This window comes from Lissotriton vulgaris, chromosome 2_1, assembly GCF_964263255.1.
Source record: "Lissotriton vulgaris chromosome 2_1, aLisVul1.2, whole genome shotgun sequence".
Lineage (NCBI taxonomy): Eukaryota > Metazoa > Chordata > Amphibia > Caudata > Salamandridae > Lissotriton > Lissotriton vulgaris.
Window position 1 is genome coordinate 1,824,141,422 of NC_141687.1, and position 20,977 is coordinate 1,824,162,398.

Consider the following 20,977-nt stretch of genomic DNA (forward strand, 5'->3'; position numbering starts at 1 on the left):
ATACAACTGAAAACACATGCAAAAGGGTGGGGTGGGAAACATTCTCTGTAACCATAGAAATGGAACACTTAGTAATTTCAATGGACTCAAAGCAGTATACAGCGTTAAATGAAGAGTAGGTAGCAGGGCAACCTGGCTCACGCTGCAGCATATGCGCAGGAGCTGAACTAGTCAATTAGTTCCTTTTCACTGCTGTCCTAGCAGATATAAATCTAATGCTGCACTTCTGAAATATATCCAGCAGAAGAATGGATTCAGAATGTGGTGAAATAAAAGGAAAACAAGCACTGGCAAAGCCAATAGGTCGGGCATTGGTAGGGAAAATATTTGGCAACTTTGTATATGCTGGCGCCAAGAAAATTCAATAATTAAACAATATCTTCAACACTAGGAATGGGGCACATTTCCTGACAGACTATATTAGCTATATTAGTTAATCTTTACCCCCAAAGAAGAGGGTTATGGAAAATAACAAGAAGATTATGTCTGCCTTGTAAGTGTTGACTTTCAAAGGCATATAGAGCAAAATATGATGTAGTAAATACTTTTGAAGCAGCAAATAAGTCCTGAGATCAATTAAGAATTTAAAGTTTTTACATTTTTACAAATATAGGAAATCGGTAACTCAAAAAGCCGATTATGGTCGAGGTTTTAACCGCATCGCTGCTGCGGTGATTTTTGCTCTGTGCGGCTGTTTTCCCTTTTCCGCGTTACATGACGAGCTCAGCTCGTCATCAGCACACGCCACCCGTGGCTGATGACGAGCTGAGCTCGTCATCAGCAGCGAAGGGGTTAAGTAGATGTGGTGGTGCAGACCAGGGGGGAAGGATCTACAGTGAGACACCGAACGAACCCCTAGGTGAAAACATTTCCAAATAGGAAACCCAATTTAAGGTCAAAGTCCAGCCATAACTGCATTAGGTAATATGCCTGCAACTGTAAGGGCTAGAAAGGTCGTTCAGATGGTCTAAATTCAGGACAACTAGACGCACAAAAAGGACCCAACACTAAGATGCAGGAAGAAGAGGGAAACATATCTGTGTCCCTCTGGAACAGGACCAAGCAGAGATGATACTGCAGGCTTAAACAGCGGGTGTAATCTAATACAAACAGCACTGAACGTGATGGATCTTTTGCTTGGGTTAAGCTCAGCCATTGACACTCATTCCAATCCATCTTAGTTTATCTCATATATACCATTATAGGCAGGGACCAGACATATGCAAATCACTCTTGGCTCAGCCCCGACAAGCAACAGTCCAGACCAAACCACCAGGCCAAGGTGTCCTCAGAATGAGAGCTTGAGTGACCGCAGACTGGTATCAGCTTTGTAGGGCCACATTAGCGTAATGGAGTGCGATTCTCATGACACACGAACGCAGTAACAACAGCTGGGCAAACACCTAATGGTTATGGAGACCCACTTTCACAGCATAGTAGACGGTCCAACCTGAATTGGTACCACCTGTCAGTTAGGCCTACGCTGTGTGGTCCCTCGTGGGTAGGGCCAAGACTGATTTGTATGTGATACACACAACCTAAAAAAACTATGGACTGGAATACAGCGCAGAGTAATTATCTGTGGTTGAGGTTAATTCGAGCAGTTCATTCATTTGTACTGTCTAAGTGAGTTTCCCAAAGTAAGAGGCAGTGGCCCAGACATGGGTACTGACTGACTGATCCCTGTCTGTAACGGCACAGGCGAGCTGAAAAACAATGGACTAGATGAGAATATGCAGCCCAGACACTTACATTCCCAAACATGATTGTTTTAAAGTAGCCTATTTCCTTAAAGGGCTTGTTACTGCATCGAAATGCAAAAAATAAATCTTGTTAGGAACACATCAGCAGGAGCAGACGGTGGTATAAAGGACATGGGGTCTCAATTCCCCATAGGAAAGCTGTCCAAACAGGAGAGAGCTTCCCCTTTGCGAATGAGTTACCACATAATTTGAGGTGTCAGTAACTGTTCTTGTGCGCTTGCAAGCCATTGCTATGTATGTATGTATGTATAGGCATTTATATAGCGCACTACTTACCCGTAGGGTCCCAAGGCGCTTCGACTGCTGCGAAACCCTTCCTGGCTTCCCTGAGAGATGGTCCCTTAATGGGTATCTCCAGGGTGAGACCAGGCATCCCCGGCGGTCTGGTGGGGCCGTTAGTGAAGATGAGGCAAGCTAATGCCCAGAGTTGCCGAGTGTGATCGCTGATCAGAGTGGGCACCGAGGCGAGAGAATTATCGAGTCCGCTGACCCTGGTCCAGAAACCTGCCGCGCCGGGAATCGAACCCTGGTCCCGGGCCGTCCTCTGCTCTCGGGTCTGCCGCCTATAACCAGTGAGCCACACTATTGCTACACACTATACCAAATCGCAAATAGGATGGAGCGCCTCTTTGATTCTTTATAGGTCATTAAACCCTTTTTGCGAGTCAGGTATGTTTTTCTGACTTGAAAATGAGCTTAATACATCCCAAAAAGCCACTTTGAGGTCATAAACAATGCGAGCTTGCAAGACACAACGTGGCTTGGTACATCATGTCCTGAGAAACCTCCTTCTACTTCATGCCTTTGTTATTTAATAAAACCTCCGCGTACAGATGACCCGGAGTATCCCCTGCCCCTCCCCCGACAAGTCTCCACAAACTCATTAAATCTTGGACGCCCCCACGACCCCGCTCCCCCACAAGTCCTACGTGCAGCATCCTTCAATTCTGCTCCCCTAGGAGGGATGTGGCAGCGGCAAACAAACCGCAGAAAGGAACCGGAGGCCTACCAGAAACCTCTGCAAATACCGGCCTGTCCACAGCAAAGCCCACACGAAGACGGCGCTCTGGCGGGCTGGCCTGGCGGGACTCACGGGGGAGGAAAGAACAGCTGTGGACTCACAGGCGACAGGAGGGGGCTGGAGCACAGAAGAGGAGAGAAGAGAGAACACTGTGTGAAGCATAAACAAGAAAGAGAGACGTTATAACAGAGGCGTGGAGTTTACTGGGAACGGATAAAAGAAGCAAAGAGAACCAGAGGGGAAGGGAGGACGGTGGTAAAGAACAGGTGGAGGAAAGGCTCTATTGCCTAAGTGCCACAAGCCCACAACCACGCTATAGAAGTGCCTATACATACACTGGGAAGGGGCAGAGGGGAAAGAGCCAAACATAAGAGAAGAGAGATGGCAGGAAGAAGAGGAAACAAAGGCAAAAGAGGCGAGAGACAAGAACAAATTTGAGAAAGCGGGGATGCGTGGACAGAGATTTTGTAGAATATAGGGGAAAATAGAGTAAGCGAAAGAAGCACAAGTGATGGGGAAAGGAACGAGAGTGAGGAGGATGACACACTGGAGAAAAAAAACAGCGAGAAAGTGAGAAACAAGAGGAGGTCCTCATGTCAAAGAGAAAGGAGAGAGTAAAGTGAGGAGGTATAAGAAAACCAGACAAACTACAACATAACAGAGTTTCAGTGGGATGGAAAGGAGAAAATGGAAGAGGATGGAGAAAGAGAGATCTACATGAAAGAGAGAAAGAGTTAGAAGAGCGTGACACACCAAGGAGGAGATAGGAGAAAGGATACAGAAACTTTGCTTATATCTTTATGCATCCTCATATCCTGCGATGTAGTGCAATTTTCTTTTCCTTTGTGTACGTAAAGCGCTCTGAAACCCACGGGTCTAGCTAGCACTACATAAAAGTTTATAAATAAAATAAATAAAGATCAATAGGGCCAAAGATAGGATAAAGAAACAGACGAGAAATGGGAAACAGATACATGGAGAGAAAGTCGGTGAGCGAGAAAGACCACAGAGAGCCGGCAAATTTCTGGTTATAACTATTTGACTATGTAATTAAACCAATACTTTTGAAAGGCCAAATCAGGGTGACTAGATGTGAGGTGATACTGCACTATTCCCAGCACAACTCTTGCCTGCTAAAACCTAACCTGGAACTGTAGAAACACGCAGCATTACCCAATGGTCCTCCGTGGAATTTGGAATGGGGGGTTGTACATAGAAGTAGCTACTGTCCCCAGTGCTATGAGTATTTGTGGCATTCACCACCTCCAAAACAGTTCATGTTCAGCAGCACAAGATCAAACCTTCCCAAGGAAAAAACAGCCCTTCAAAAACACCTCAAGAATCTAGCTTTGAGAGCAACGGTGTGAATTTGTACAATCCCCTGAGAAGCCCTGATACAGACACAAAACACAACGAAATACTACTGGCATTCACCACTTGCAAAACAGGTCATAATCAGCAATATGAACCAAACCTTCCCAAGGAGACAACAGCGCTTCAGAAATACACCTCAAGAATCGGCCATTGAGGGAAACTACATGAAGGTATACAACCCACTGAGAAGACCATATACAGGCACAAACCACAACGAAATACTACTGGCAGCCAGAGCGGAGCCACACACTAGTAACATGCTCACATTCAAGCATAATAAACACAAGCAAACTATAAACAGGCATAGGGGTCAGACATCACAGGATGCAGAATAACCCTGTGTCTACTGGAGAGGTAATGCCCCTGTCCCTAAGTTCTTTCTGACGGGTCACTCATACCTGGTTACAACATTAAGGAAGTTAACTAATTACCGTCCTTGGGCAATGAGGATATATGTCTTAGGACATTATTTTGGCAATAAAGTAGGACACATATATACCTGTACAAGGAACTTAAACGTTCTTAAAGCATGTACATACAGTCCTGTGAACAAGAGAATCACTGGCTGTGTGAGTGAGTGAGTGAGTGAGTGAGTGAATTTATAAATCGCCTATCAACCCAGAAGGGGGTCTTTTGGCGTTGGTCTTACCAGTTATTTATCCAAATACATGTCTTCAGCTTTTTCCTAAAGCTTAAGAGAGAAGGAGCAAGCCTAATTTCAATGGGTAGCAAATTCCACTAAAATATCACTGTACAGAGAATATATGCCACTCACTTGCGTTACGGTTATACGTGGAGAATAACAACCTTTCCTAAGATTTACTACGAACGGCTCGAAAAGGTAATTGGTATATCATATGATTTATAATTTAAGTATTGGAAACTATCTGGTGTAGTCAATTTATAGACTGTGATGCGGTCTTTAATAGGTAGCCACTGCAGAGCTTGATGTGACTGAGGTGTGAGTGCTTTCATGCGGGCCAATGATAGCAGGAGCTGCTGTGCTTTGGGCATTCTGCAGTCTTTTCAACAGAGTACAGAGAAGCCCAGCATGCCGAGCATTGCTATGATATAGCCTGGTGTGTATTACAGCAGCAGACAACTCATTCTGGAACTCCCTTTCCATCAAACTCAGAAAACTGAATCCACTCACCAAATTTAGGAAATAGTTCAAAGCCACTCTTTTCAGACAAGTCCTAACTTAGAATGAGCGACACGATTGATCATGGACTGTTTGTTCATCCATGTTAATCCACTTCCACAGCTCAATGTAACCCTGTTTATTCCTTTGTGAAAGGTCCTAGCACCTGGTACATCCAGGTGTGCTATATAAATGAGAAAATAAAATAAGAATTAGTAGATTTCAGCGCAAAGCATTTATGCAAGGTTTATATGTGAGCGGTTTGAGCTGCATGTTGTAAAGGCAGCTCTTAGTGGAGAGGTGTGGTGCAGCAGCCAGAGCGGGCTGACTCTGGAACACGGGGCTCACGGTTCAATCCCTGGCACCGGTGGCAGGTTAGCCCAGCACCTTGTGACTCTGGGCAATAGCTCCCTTAATCTTCCTGACGGCCCCCAGCGCTGGGACACCTCTCCGGAGGTAGCTGTGTGCTTTACAAATGCTGGTATTTCATTCAATTTAATTTCTTAGTCACCGAATTGCTGGCGGTATAAGAGATGCATTAGAGTAAAAAAGAAACCATATTTTTTTATCTTTTTCTGCTGGTGTAAATTTGTGTTCAAATATGTCAAGACAGTGACATTTTTGTGCAACAATGTCAGGAATTTAGAGGGATAAGAGTGTGGATATTCCGTTGGAAACAAAGATAACAAGTTCGACTTTGATCGATTGAGTTGGAGGTAATTATTGGACATCCAGTCTTACACCTATACCATTAATTGCAATAAGACAGGAACAACCTAGCACCTTTACCAAAGCAAATGTACAGGACTATCTAGACAATCTGTAGTTGTGGCACAGATCGAATAAGGGGAGTAAAAAGATGTTAAATATGTCAGAGCAAAGGCTGAATCCAGTTGGACGCCAACATTTACCTGGGTCATGTGTGTCCCCTAAAACTGTTGCCAAACGCCCCAATTTTAAAGTGTGATCCAACATATTAAAGGCTTCCGAGAGGTCCAAAAAGCTGGAAGGGATGCAGTACCCTCATCCCTAAAACTCAGGCTTTCCTTCCCAGAAATCATGAAGTGAGATATCAGTTAAATGTAATGGTCTGATCCTGAATGGAATGATGCTAACATATCCTGTTATCTAGAAGGTGCTGCGAGTTGAGAGATTGTAACATTTTCTAACTTTTTAGTTCATGCAGGTAAATTGGTTATAAGATAATAAACGGCTAGGTTAGTGGGAGAAAAGTTGGCTTTCTCAATGGAATGATCACACCTTTTTTTCAAGATTTTTTTTTCAAGGTGTTGAACCGTAGGAGCAAAAGGAAATTGCTTCCGGGGCAAGGAGGGGACTGGATCTTCGAGGCTTACTAGATGAAGTTGAAATAGCAGGCTGAGAGAAGTATGCGGAGGTTCGTTAACACTAATTTCTAGGGTATTTCTTACTGTCTGAATTTTATGCGAAAAGAAATGACTCCATTTGGTACAAAGGTGCCAAAGAGGGGAATGATATAGAGTTGCCAGAGTAAATTATGGTATTGTTCATGACCTTGAAAAGGGCAGCCGGATGGAAATCAGAATAACAATTTCTTGAGCTTACTAAGCTTTCTTGTCTGCCTTTAATGGTATGAATCTGTTTGGTTAAGAGAGACTGGTTAAGAGAGATGTCCTCATGGATGAAAGGACAAGATAACTTTGCCCCTGAAAAGATGGGGTTGGGGGCGCTTTGGCTTCATGCCCTGACTGCTTCTCCAGGCAGTAGTGCTTTAAGGATTTATGGCACAAGCAGCATTTCACAGCCTTACAGATGTTTAGAAGAGACAGCCCTACAAAGCATGTTGCTGGGACTGATACCTTGATAGGCAGAGCTCTAGTAATTTATTTATGACTAACGATAATCCAAGTTGTGATCAGTCTGGGTATTCCCTGCTTGGAAATAGCTTGGTCATTGTTCACCTGTCTGAAAGAGATGAAGAGCTGAGCAGAGCTTTAAATGTTTCTTGTTTTGTCCAGATAAAATCTCAAGCATCTTTTGACATCTATTGAATGCAACGAAGATTGCGCCATGGATCAAGATTTTGGAAGAAGGTAACACTATTCGTTGGTCTAGATCGTATTCTGATGGAACTTTTGGAATACATCTTGCCTTAATTCTTACCTCCACACCAGCCCTCTGAGACTTTGTGGCTAGTTCCTCAGATCAGAATATTTAAATTTACCACTCTCACATGGCTGTTGTAATTGCTTGCAATCAAAGGCAGTGCCAGGAACTGCATGGCGCCGGTTGGAATAATGTAGGAGGAATTCCCTGTTTTTTAGAGAAGGGTTCAATGAGTATATATATATTCCTCAGAATATATTCCTTCATATCACTCAAAGGGATTTGGTGAAAAAAGCCTTCCCTACTGTCTCTGAAATTGGTCCTCTTTTTCTTAGGTGTCTTATTTCTTATATAAATGTTCATGCAAGTACACTCTACAGTGGTTGGATCCTAAGTCTATGTGTATTTGCCTGAATGACGGATGGAGAAGGAAGCATCCAGCCCTCCTTCACGGTCCACTCTTCATCTCCTTTCCTATCCATTTATTCTTATTGCCTTTTTCAAGAACAATCCCCTCTCTGAACCTCCCTGGAGAAGAAAACATTCAGCCCTCCATTGCGGACCGTGCTGAATTCCATTTATCCCTCAGCTGTTTCGTTTTGAAGACTGACCCGAGGAATGTGTTTGGTTCTCCTGGAATCAAAGAATTCTGGGTTACGCAATGAGAGTGAGTGGCCATCTGAAAAGACTTCATAGAGTCCCCTACTGAAAGAAGGGAGGCAGCAGTCTCATTACCCTATACTCACAGATTTCTGAAAAAGGTGAGAGGATATCCCTTCATCAGGAACTTTAGGGGGACGAAGACCGCACACATACATCTCATGAAGGTAACCTGAAATATTTCCCCTGGCTACAGTTATGAGTTCTGTGGAAAGATAGCTTTTTAAAATTATTTTGGGAGGTAGGGAAAACCTGAAAGCAGAAGGTTGAGCAGAGAAGAAACAAGGTCCTTTGTCTTGTTCTCACATCTCAGAGACAAGCACCTGACAGGGAAGTTCAGAGAGGCAACCAATTATAACAGGAGTGCCCAAGAAGAAAGGAATCCCCAAAGTCTTATCTGTTCATAGAGTGCAGCAGGATGTTGTGTAGATAGAAAAATCTTGGAAATATTTGTTAGAAGTAATTGTAGAAACTTGAAGGAGCTGAGCTCCCGAAGAGAACTCCCTGCCTAGCACATCAAATGCAATACCACATTTCAAGATGATCTCAAGCAACAGCGACTTGTGCAATTTCACCTCACTGGGGTGTTTGGGATACATAACGAAGTGGGTAGGCTACATAAACTAGTGTATTAAAATAACACCTTTTATACTACTATGTCTAACTTCCCAGCTCGAGAACAGGGAATAAGAGCTAATGCTGAAGAGTCATCGAAGGTCATTCAAGGGGCTTTGGCCGGTAGAGTCCCTTTTTCAGCACACAGAAGATAGCACATGAGACACTGCGTGTTCTCTTCAATTAACTCAAGAGAGCCAAGAGAACTCCAGATCACCAGGTACAAACCATAAATGGAAGAGTTTACTCTTGACCCCCCACCAGTGGCTTCAAACAACAGAAGAGAGTAACTTTGACGCCATCAACCCCTTCTCATATGTAAGAGAATCAATCTGATGTTAAATGTTGCCATAGTAAATAGAAGAGAGTCTCACAGGTTATCCTAGCTAAATGAAAAAGTACCTCTGAAACAGTCTGTTCACAATGTTAAAAAGAAGAGAAACCCCTTAGGGCCTCAGGATTCTCCAGAGAAACAGTAGAGTCTATCTCTGCCCCCACAGGTTTCGCTCAATAACAGAGGCCTACAGGTTCCCTCAATAAGGAGAAGTGAGCATCCCTGCTCCTACAGAATGCCCCCAGTAAGCACAAGACAATACCTCTGACCCCACAGGCTCCCATGTGCAGGCTGCTCTCTGCCTCAGATGCGCCTCTCCTTGGGTCCTCCACCTCCTCCCTTCTTTCAGGCACATGGCGCTTGTAGACCCGGTGCGGCCGAGGAGCAGTATCCCCTGGATCTGAGTCTGGACTGTGGGCTGGGGGTCCATCCAGAGGTTCGATGAAGTATTCATTATCCGAGAGCTGAAAAACTCCTCTCTGGAGAAGACAAGAGGTCAAGAATGGGGGAGAGAGAAAAGGTAAAAAGTGTTTAATGGCAATTTCACAACTGAAAACAGGCAATCTCTGAAAACAGGTATCACAATGGCAAATTCCACCCACTTATCTATGCTTTAAGTGGCTTAAACAAGGCAGTGGAGGGGACTGACTCCCTCATACTTCATGTGTCTGTATGACACTTGTAAGGTCTTTTCGTAGTACAATCAGTGGTTACTTGCCGCTATGCTAAGTGGGTTCAGTCATTTACCACTTGATTCAAATGGCCACAGACACTATTACACTCCGACTGGATTACCAAGTTACTCCATTTGGACCCTTGATTCTCCAGAAGTATGCAATCAAACAGTCGAGTCTTACACTATGCACTGTCAGGGTTTAAAGGCTCAGATCTGGCAGGAGGCTGAGAAACCAATAAACTGAGGCCCAGATTTACTTGATTGGTCTTGAGTTGTGCAAGGTGATGCACAGACACCACAAAGCCTTCAGTAAAATTTACAAAGCCACACAAGGGGGAATTAGCGCCAATTTGCATGGCTATGTAAAGAACAAAGGGGCTGTTTGTGCTGTGTTAAGTTGTATTTCGAGCTGGGAGGCATTCTGTGATAAGACCAAGACATTCTAGTCCATCTACTCATGAATTTGATGCAATTCCATATTTACAAACATTTCTAAACCTGGGATTGTGCCAAATCAGTAAGCCTACCTGAGGATGACATAACGAGGAAAAAAATGTTCTCCTTGTTATTTCCTCTTTCTATACGTGATGCCTTCTGCATCATGCATGGAAAGAGGAAAATGGCTGTTTGGATTGTTTTTGTGCAGGAATGTACACCTTCCTGCAAAATAACAATCCTGCATGCAACCCAGGCAACCTTGCCACATGGCGCAAGGATACATGCGTTGGCGCTGGGCAGCACATAGTGCACCAGCACTAGGAGGGAGCAAAAATGCTCCACATCTTTGTAAATAGGAGCATTTCTGCTCTCTCTCTTTTACATAACGTTGTGCTGCAACGTTTCTTGCCCCCTTGAATAGTGTGAAAGCTTAGTAGATGTGTCTCTATATGTCCAGTCAGTGCTATAACTTCAAATAAGAATACGACTTTGTTTACAGACAGGTAAAATAGGACATATATGATCAGAAACGTATTTATAGCAATTAAGGACTAAGCAGTGGATTTGTATTTAATTTAAGTCCAACCTCCAATGTTACCCAAAGTGAAAGTGTTCAGATATTCTCAGACATCTTCAGGTTCATCAGGATGTGCTAAATATTTATGTAAGAGTTTTGTCGAGCTCTTTCCATCTCCTTTTGGAATTGTCACAGCACTGATAGAGATAGAAAGTACATCCTAAGGGTTGGGAAGGGTGGGTAGACTCAGATCTCTGGTTTCAATGTCTTGAAAAATTGTTGGTTGATCTGATGTGTGGACATTTATTAAAGGTCTGGAGTTGGAAAGTCTTCTGCTGGTATTCAGGATTTTGACACAAAACGCTTTATGGTTAGTGCACAGAACTTTAAAGTTGATTCTTGCATCCATGGAGATCCAATGGAGAGCTTTAAGGGGAGGTTTCATGTGGTTCCACTTATAGAGGATAAAACGATTTGAAGGTATTCGGAGCCTGGCAAAAAAATATTTGGAATACAGAGTAGATGATGTAATAATTGAGGCGTGTCATAATACAGGCGTTAATCAGCTTGACTCAATGAACAGTATGGAGAAATGAAAGAATTGTTTGAAGAAGGGAGAGCTGCATGCTCATATTGTTTGTCACAGCTGTAACTTGTGGAGCAAAAGTTCAGCATTAGAAACGATACCTAGGTTTGCACTTTAAGTTGAGGAAGGGGGTTCAAGTCACTGAAGTGTGTTTGTTTACTTGTCATTGTCAATGGACCAGAGACGCCGGCCAAGAGGTTCCAAGTTGTTTACTGCATATGAACTATCTAACCCTGTCTTCAGTTAAAGTTGTCTTTGGTTATAATGCTGGGCACCTCAGTAGGCATTGGGTCTTTTTGGCATTGGTCACAATTTTAAAATATCCAGAATGGAAGGCATCTAAATAAAGATACACAGACCCAACTGAAGCATGATTATACCAAAATGTAAAAAAAATTTAGAGGGCCATTAGTAGATGTCCATAGTTTGAGTCTTCAGTCAGTAGTGAGTGTAGGAAGCTTATTTTTTATATGAGGTACACTTTGTAAAGAGTCCAGGCAACCCTTATTGATTAACAGAGGCAAAAATGATAACACTAAATGCTCTCTTTTGTGGTTGTGTGGGCGAGTAATTTAGGATTATCAGAAGGTATTACTAAGCGTTTATTGCACACACCAAGGCAGTAAGCGAGACACACGTTCAATAAAGAAATTCAACACCAATTTATAAACATAGCATAGATTTTTATATGAATTTAGATACCAAGATCACCGGAATCCGGTAAGTACTTTTCGAGATATGAAGTATTACAGATTTCAAAAGTCCACACAGTGCAATTTCTGGGGTGGTAATGTCTTCTCCTGGACTTAAGGTGAGTATGGAGCAAGGTCTAAGGCACAAACAGGTCTCAGTGGGCGGCACTGGGGCGGCCGGGTGCAGAGGTGCGTTTCATCGTCAGATGCCCCATTTAAGTCTATGGAGAACCGTCCAGTCAGAAAGAGGCGGCAAGCTGGGACTGGGAGGTCAGTCCAGGCGAAGCCAAGGGGGCATGGGGTCCTCGGGTCTTGAGGTTCTTGTCCAGGCAGGGACACCATCGTTCCTCTCCAACTCTGGCCCGTGGGCTCGTGTGCAGTGGGGCTTTGTCTGGTGAGGTCGCATTGCTAAAGCCACTTGCGGTAATCGGTCACTGCAAAAAGAGGCAGCATGTGGCAACAGGGGGTCTAGTTTGGCCAAGCCCAAGAGTGGGCTCAGCTTTTGAGGGTCTAGGGACACCGTTGGCACCCTCACTCTTTTGGACTCCGGCTGTGGGTGTCGGTTGCAGAGTTGTATTGAGGTGTCTGCGGTCGGAGGTTCACTCATTGTCTTGGTTATGCAGAAAAGGGACAAACAGGACAACTGGCCCACTCTATGTGGGTATCACTGTCCCTGAAGTCCCTTGACAAGCAGGTCGATCTTCCTCAGTGCAGGTGTCTGGGCTGGACACAGCAAGCCTTGGTTACTGCAAGGGATCCGGTAACCTGGGTACTGGTGCTTTGTGGCTCCATTCAGTCCTGTCACCCTCACATTTAGAGGAGGACGGATCCGAACTGTGGGAGCACAGCGATCTCTTCCTGGTTGGCTGTGGCGTTGGTAGTCCCGGTAAGCATCAGGACCGTGAACCGGATGCGGCAGGACCATGAACCGGATCTTGCTTCTTTGGTGCCTGCAGTTGCAGGGGAGTTTCTCCTCTACATTAATGGAGTTCGCTGGTGATTTGTGAAGCACTGGCATCCCTCTGAGTGTCGTGGAATCTGCACAGCGGTAGGATGAATCTGTTTCTTCACGATGGTCGGGGGCAGCAGAAAGGCCGGTAGTGTTGATGGCAAGTCAGTAGTTGCTCCTTTGTTCTCGTGGCAGCACTCTTCTTTGTCCACTACTTCTTTGTGTCCGTCAAATCTGAGGTCCTGGCATCAGGGGTGCCACTAAATACTGTATTTAAGGGTGGTACAGGGAGTGTCAGGTAGTAGCCAATGGGCTACCTACCTTTAGGGTGAGTACACCCTCTATATGACCACTTCATGTGGAAAGTGGGCATAGCCTTGACCCAGAGGACCCAATTCCACCAAAAACTAAGATGGTGGATTTTTCCTAGTCATGTGCCCTTCGGGTAGCCCACCTTAGGGGTGATACTAGCCTGAGGGTAAACACACCTCCTGACTAGCTAATTTTACCACCCGTCCTGGTGCCAAATGGGCCCAGGGCAAGGGGTGGCATTTCCCCAGTCTAGCTGAAGCCAGGGTCGCATATCAAAAGCGAAAGGGGCCTTTTAAGCCTAATGCCGTGATATGCTGATTACATGTCATTGTGCTTGGAGGAGGTGACAACACCTCCTGCCAGAGCAGGCATTTTTTCCGACCTCAGAGAGCCTGGGCTGTCACCTCGTGGGGGTCAGAAATGCCTCTGCGAAGGCAGGCTGGACAGGACCAGTCAGTCAATACACTAGAGGTCGGTAGGTTTTCAGGGGGTACCTCTGAGGTACCCTCTGGGTGCATGTATTAATGAATCCATCACTGGAATCAGTGTGGGTTTATAATAATACCAGTATTTGTAAAGCGCAAACAATTACACAAAGGTGTCAAGGCACTGAGGGCAGTCGGGATGGTTAAGCGAGTTACTGCCCAGAGTCACATGGTGCTGGGCTAACCTGGCGTCGGCGATCGAACTGCGAACCCCAGTGTTCCGGAGTTAGCCGCCCTGGCTGCAGCTCCACACCTCTTCCCTTATTAATATCCTTTATTAATATCAGATTTTCAATACAAAACACCATAGGTTTCAGTGAAGCCATTATGGAGGTAGAAACTCGTGTTGATCAGTGCCCAGTACGTGCTTTAAAATGGCTGTCCTGGTCACTGGTACTGTCAGTAATTGAATTGTCCAGCACAGGGGCGAATCTGCTCATACAATAGGTCCTCACACAAAATATAATGCACACTGCCTTAGAACTTTAAGGCCTGCTGTAGGGGTAACTTACAAATAGTACATGCCGTGTTAGGGGACATGGCACAAAGGCTGTGAGCTATATTGTGTTTTCACTTTTTAGAGCATGAGTTTGGTGCTGGGTCCCATGGAGTGGCACAATGTAAGCTGAAACCCTTAGGGACCCTCTTTAGTACCTATGCCTTAGGGCCCAGCGGTACCACTTACTAGTGACTTACAGAGGTGCTAAAGGCATTGCCATTTGGGGATCAATTGCCCAGATACCGTGTTTTACGGAAGGAACACGGGCACTGTGGACCTGGTTAGCAGGAACCCAGTGCACCCCAGTCAAACTTGCATCAAATGCCAGGCAAAAAGTTGGGGGACTACTGCCAAAAAAAACCAGTTTCCTACAGGGAGACTCAGTGTTCACTAGTTGGTGTCTTGTAGGATACAATTCTGGGTGAGACCAACTAAGGGCCCAACTGATCTCACAGTCTGTAGCGAACATCCCTCCACATAGGTGTCTCGTTGTTTCCCAATGGTACCAATGTTTATCTACTTGCTTATTTAAACAACTTGTTTTCTGTCACGATTTTTTTTTGATAACAGCACCCAAAGGCCGCTGGCATGTAATGGATGCTGCAGGCTAGACTAATCCCATCTGGGAAATGGGATTTTGGGCTACAGTAGTCCAAACCCACCGATGATAATATCTCCAGTTATGTAAGGGCTTAACCATTGATTTAAACTGCTCAATGGTCGCTGACTGCAGCCAAAAAGATGCACCCACTAATACTGATTTGAAAATTGAAAAGATCTTTACCCAGCCATAGTGAGGCAGGGCAGATATGGACAATGAAGAGTGCAGGCTCGCCACAGGTGTCTTCCCGGAAAGAGAGTATGCTGTTCTTAACCTAAGGCGATGCTTGGTCACTTCTTTTTAAATCTTGCCAATAAGTATAACATGAATTTTCTGCAGCTCACTTGTCAAAGGCAACCTCTCTTTTTAGGAAGTTCTGCTTCCTCCTGATTAGGTCAAGCCATATCGAGGGCCCTTTAAGGAGAAAAGCTGCTAAGAAAGGTCTTGTCGTTGGCAAAGTACAAAGAAGTTTAAAGTCTGTGCCTAGACAGAAAGCATTTATTCTTCTTAGATCACACTAGGGGGGAAGTGACATGCAGTCAAAGCATCCACATTTTAAACAAGCATTGGCAAAGCCAATAGGTCTCACCTTTGTTAGCCGGTCTTTTGGCTTTGCCAATTCCTATTGCCAATTCTGTATAGCAACGTGAACAAAAAAAGTAATTGGCAAGCCAATAGGTCTGGATTTAATGTGATCATGTAAAGAAAACAGAATTGTTCATGTTTGTGACTGCATGGATTGCAAAATGTAAGCTAATCATATTAGCATGCACACCAGAAACAAGCAGCACATAGCAAGACCTATAACTTAAGACCTATAGATATACATGCACACAAAGACAACACAAAAATGGACACGCCCAATAGAGGCACATTTGTGCACTATAAACATTGTGCAACTGCAGTTGGGGCAAAACATTAATTAAGACAGAGGGAGAAAGGAAGTAGAGAGAGAACAGGGTGGAGAAGGGTATCTATTAGAGCTATAGACGAAGAAAGCACATGAAATATGGGAAAAAAGAAAAAGACTAAAGGGTGTAAAAATAAGAGGGGAAGAAGAGAAAAAGGAAAGAGTGAAAAAATAACACATAATTTAGATATAGTGACACAGACGAAAGCAGAACAAAATCACCCCTTTGGCAGAGAAATGTGTACATTTAATTACGTCAAGGTGCTATAAAAAAACGTTTTTACCTATGTCCCTGTAGCTTGCATACAACAAACATTTAAAAAAACGCCAATAAACATATTGCTGACATCTTCAAAGGATGCAAGTGGACAGGCCTCCTAAGCAAAGAAGGGCTGGGCCCTCCATGACATGTGACTTGCAGCCTGCACACGCATCAGTTTCTTTTCTTTAATCATCTAGCACAAACCACTGTTCGACCATAAGTAAATCAAAACCCAGAATCAGTGCGGGGAAGGTAAATACTTACCAGGAGAGATCAGACTGTTAAAAAAGCAAGACTTCTCGCGACCAAATAAACGCGTGAATGCCACATTTATGGATGTAGCACTTAAGATTAAAATCAGCATGTAAAAACACGGACCTCTTAGAAGAGGCTTTCAGGGTGGCAAATACGAATACAGAGGCTTCAAAGCTCCTGGTACCGTTAGAAATCCACACAATTACGTTGTTTTTAGCCAGCCAAACTTCACCTTGTTACATTGCTCTTCTTTCAGCACAGAGTTGTGTCTTTGGGATCCACTTCTTGCACTTAACAACACTTTTTATGTTAATACACGTGTGTTTACACATTGTCTGACTGCTGTCCTTCCTTGTTCATCTAGTTCCGGGACAGCCGCATGCGCGTTTTTCTCTCTCACTTTGGCCACCATCCGAGATTGTGTTTGACAGATTACTCCAGATGTTCTTACACACCCACTGCAACAAGGCTGCAGTGTCACGGAGCGCTGCACCGAACAGTGGCTCTTCCAGTTCTCATCCATCATTTCTATGACCCAACATAAGTGTGTGACTGCTCATGAATATGTATTCAGATAACACCCAGTAGTATCCTGTCCACTGAAGAGTCAGAGCAGGAACACCTCACAGAAGTACGAGGGAGCAAAACATTAATGCAGTGTTAGACTGTCAATCTATTGGAAACAAACCAGTAACTGTATGTGACTCTCACAAATACAACCCTCAATAGGAGGCTCATCAGCCAAAAAATATGTATTCAGTTTCCATTCGCCTGCACATGGATTTGATCAAAAGTAAGTCAGAGAAGGGCTGATGGGACGGGCAGTCGGAAGCAGTGTTTGATGTACAGGAGGAGGGGAGATATCGCAAGGCGATTTCCTGGGGGCGATGCAGCGGGCTCAGTCCATGTACAGCGTTTACCTTGCTGGAGCGAGCGCGATAATTGCAAACAGATGGTGCCGCTGCTTCGTCCCGCAAGGCAAACGCCGCCCATGCACGAGGGCCCATTGGAAACAGTGCAGAACATTCACAAGTTTCCACAAAAGCCCGGAGCGATTTCAAGAGGTCATCTCCTAAGCAGCATTTGCGCGCTGCGTAGGCGAGACCTAAAAAGTGTAAATTTTTTAAGTCAATAGAAAGTGCATGTTATTTTTTTGTCCTCTTCCTTCCTGGAGTTTTCCTTACTGACCTTGTAGGACAGGATGACCAGCACCTTTCAAGGTTATTTGTTGATTTGCGTCAGGCGTTTGAGGCACACTGCTCTCATTGACAGGAGATCATTTTGGCTCAAACAGTGGCAACAGCCTTCACAAAACATGAAGGGTCATGTGTTAGTATCAGAGAATAGAACGAAGATCTGTTCTACAAGAAAGGGAGAAGAACCTCTCATAGCCCAACAGACATCTCCAGTATTGCAGAATGTGCCTTTCATGTTAACCTTTGTGTCTCAAAGGGCACCAGTCACTGGGTGTGAGCCCGTTACAACAACAAGGCTAAAACACCCACAATGCACACAATGCACTTCATGTATCTGTTAAGGAAATGTTCTGAGGGACTGGTTGGACCTTAGAAAGGGAGAGACATGAGGCAGCCTCCACGTCAGGAGTTTCAGAAAAGGCCCCTGAGCGGCAGGCTAGACATCAGCCACCAGCCACCTCAAAGCCTATGGGGCAGTGCCTGCCTATGGGGCAGTGCCTGCCTCATCCATAGTTAAGGTGCACTTTTTGCGCGCCTCCTTTCAGCAGGTCATGTTACTATATCAAACGTCTCTTAATTAAGACTGAAGCGCCTCCCTTGGGCTCACAGATTATCGAATTCAGTGGTAGAAAATGTAAAGTAGATCAGAAAATGAACATAACAAGGATGCACAACTTTATATAGCAATTCAAAGGTGTGCCTGTCCAACTTCATATATGAGAGGGAGTTCTGCAAGACAGGACTGGCCATTCTACCAGTCTTGCATTTCCACAGTAGGCTGTAGGCTCATGGCTGATTTCAGAGCAAGGCCGGCTGCCATGACTCTACTTTGCCTGTGTTGCCCATTTTTTCCAGAGCCGATTTTGGTTTTTAGTCCTGCTTTGGAACCTGACAAACTGTAAGATTTGTGTTACAATAAGCTCTGCAGTCAGTATACTGAGTCTCACAAAATTGACCTATGATTACATATCATCCACTATATAGACATATCACTATGTTGGTAGATAAGTGTATATTGTGTGTTATTAACTCTGCCGATACTTACCTGTGGAGTGGAATAAAGACCTGTAATTATATAAATGCTTTCCAATGTAAGGGATATGAAATTTTTGCCATGCAATATATCAATCAATCAATCAATCAATCATAGCATTTATATAGCGCACTACTCACCCGGAGGGTCTCAAGGCGCTTGGGGAGGGGGGGGTCCGCTACTGCTCGAACAGCCAGGTCTTGAGCTGCTTCCTGAAGGCGAGGTGGTCTTGGGTCAGGCGGAGGTGGGTCGGGAGGGAGTTCCAAGTCTTGGCGGCCAGGTGGAGAAGGATCTTCCTCCTGTTGTGGCTCTTTGGATGCGGGGGATGGCGGCGAGGGCGTGGCTGGTCGATCGAAGGTGGCGTGTGGGAGCGTAGAAGTTGAGGCGGCTGTTGAGGTAACTCGGGCCTTGGTTGTGCAGGGCTTTGTGTGCGTGGGTGAGGAGGCGGAAGGTGAATCTCTTGTTGACCGGGAGCCCGTGCAGGTCTCTCAGGTGTCTGGAGATGTGGCTTCGTCTGGGGATGTCGAGGATGAGTCTTGCTGAGGCGTTCTGGATTCGATGGAGTCTCTTCTGGAGCTTGGCGGTGGTTCCGGCGTAGAGGGCGTTGCCGTAGTCCAGACGGCTGGAGACGAGGGCCTAGGTGACCGTCTTCCTGGTCTCGGTGGGGATCCACCGGAAGATCTTACGTAGCATGCGCAGGATGTTGAAACAAGACGAGGAGACGGCGTTGACTTGTCTGGTCATGGAGAGGGAGGAGTCCAGGATGAAGCCCAGGTTGCGTGCATGGTCTGTTGGTTTGGGTGCGGAGCCCAGGGCGGGTGGCCACCAGGAGTCGTCCCAGGCGGAGGGCGAGGAGCCCAGGATGAGAACTTCCGTCTTGTCTGAGTTCAATATATCACATACAATATAAAGAGCCCCTAACACCTGAGCCTCTATGTCAGCATTATTGTAAGCTCTGAATGGAGTTTCTTCCAATGGCTCTGTTAATATCGAAATCGATGCATTAATCGATAAAAATAAAATTTCGTCCTTATAAACCGAATCGCCCGTTGTGTACTCCACATCAACCTCAACTTGCAAATATGTAGTCAAGCAGGCCCTGAGACCTAGGCCCAGTACTGCTGTGTCACAGGTGGAAGGATGCGTAGCTAGCAGGCAAACAACGGTAGGAAACTCTTGATCCGTACCACGGATAGGGCCAGAAACATTACAATGATCAAGGGAGAGTGCTGCAACTCTTGATCACGCGCAGCCTCTCCTTCCTCCGGGGGATGTCGTGACAGGAAGTCATGATTCAGAAAAGGGGGTGGTGATGGACAGAGTATCTGAATTAAGCAGAACACTCGTACCCAGTCAACAGATCAGGGCTTGATCCATCACCGTTTTTTAGCTCACTGCACCATCCCAGCTCAGAACCTGGATACATGCAAATTAGTCTGTCCCTGGCCCAGTGCATCATGGGAACAGGGCAGACCAAACTACCAAGCCAATTCTTTTACTGGAAAGGAAACAAGCTTCCGGGGACCGATTTCTGGCATTACAGCCGTCTTCGGCCCGGCTTGCTTGAATCCTGATGGTGCAGTGAGCAAGGGACTCACATCTGAGCATACCCTTCCATGCTTGTGGTGGACAAAATGATTCAGAAAAGGGGGTGGTGATGGACAGAGTATCTGAATTAAGCAGAACACTCGTACCCAGTCAACAGATCAGGGCTTGATCCATCACCGTTTTTCAGCTCACTGCGCCATCCCAGCTCAGAACCTGGCTACATGCAAATTAGTCTGTCCCTGGCCCAGTGCATCATGGGAACAGGGCAGACCAAACTACCAAGCCAATTCTTTTACTGGAAAGGAAACAAGCTTCCGGGGACCGGTTTCTGGCATTACAGCCATCTTCGGCCCGGCTTGCTTGAATCCTGATGGTGCAGTGAGCAAGGGACTCACATCTGAGCATACCCTTCCACCCTTGTGGTGGACAAAATGATTCAGAAAAGGGGGTGGTGATGGACAGAGTATCTGAATTAAGCAGAACATTCGTACCCAGTCAACAGATCAGGGCTTGATCCATCACCGTTTTTTAGCTCACTGCGCCATCCCAGCTCAGAACCTGGCTACATGCAAATTAGTCTGTCCCTGGCCCAGTGCATCATGGGAACAGGGCAGACCAAACTACCAAGCCAATTCTTTTACTGGAAAGGAAACAAGCTTCCGGGGACTGGTTTCTGGCATTACAGCCGTCTTCGGCCCGGCTTGCTTGAATCCTGATGGTGCAGTGAGCAAGGGACTCACATCTGAGCATACCCTTCCACGCTTGTGGTGGACAAAATGATTCAGAAAAGGGGGTGGTGATGGACAGAGTATCTGAATTAAGCAGAACACTCGTACCCAGTTAACAGATCAGGGCTTGATCCATCACCGTTTTTTAGCTCACTGCACCATCCCAGCTCAGAACCTCGCTACATGCAAATTAGTCTGTCCCTGGCCCAGTGCATCATGGGAACAGGGCAGACCAAACTACCAAGCCAATTCTTTTACTGGAAAGGAAACAAGCTTTGGGGGACCGGTTTCTGGCAT

At 45.3% G+C, this 20,977-nt stretch overlaps 1 protein-coding gene across 1 annotated transcript in view; it reads right to left on the reverse strand.

Moving 5' to 3' along the window:
- The window catches only part of ADAMTS7 (ADAM metallopeptidase with thrombospondin type 1 motif 7), a 594,575-nt gene that overhangs the window by 417,606 nt on the left and 155,992 nt on the right, over positions 1-20,977 (reverse strand). The window contains exon 3 of the mRNA XM_086957915.1: positions 9,256-9,472. Within this exon, the coding sequence (XP_086814041.1) occupies positions 9,256-9,472 (217 nt within the window). The remainder of the gene's footprint in view (positions 1-9,255; positions 9,473-20,977) is intronic.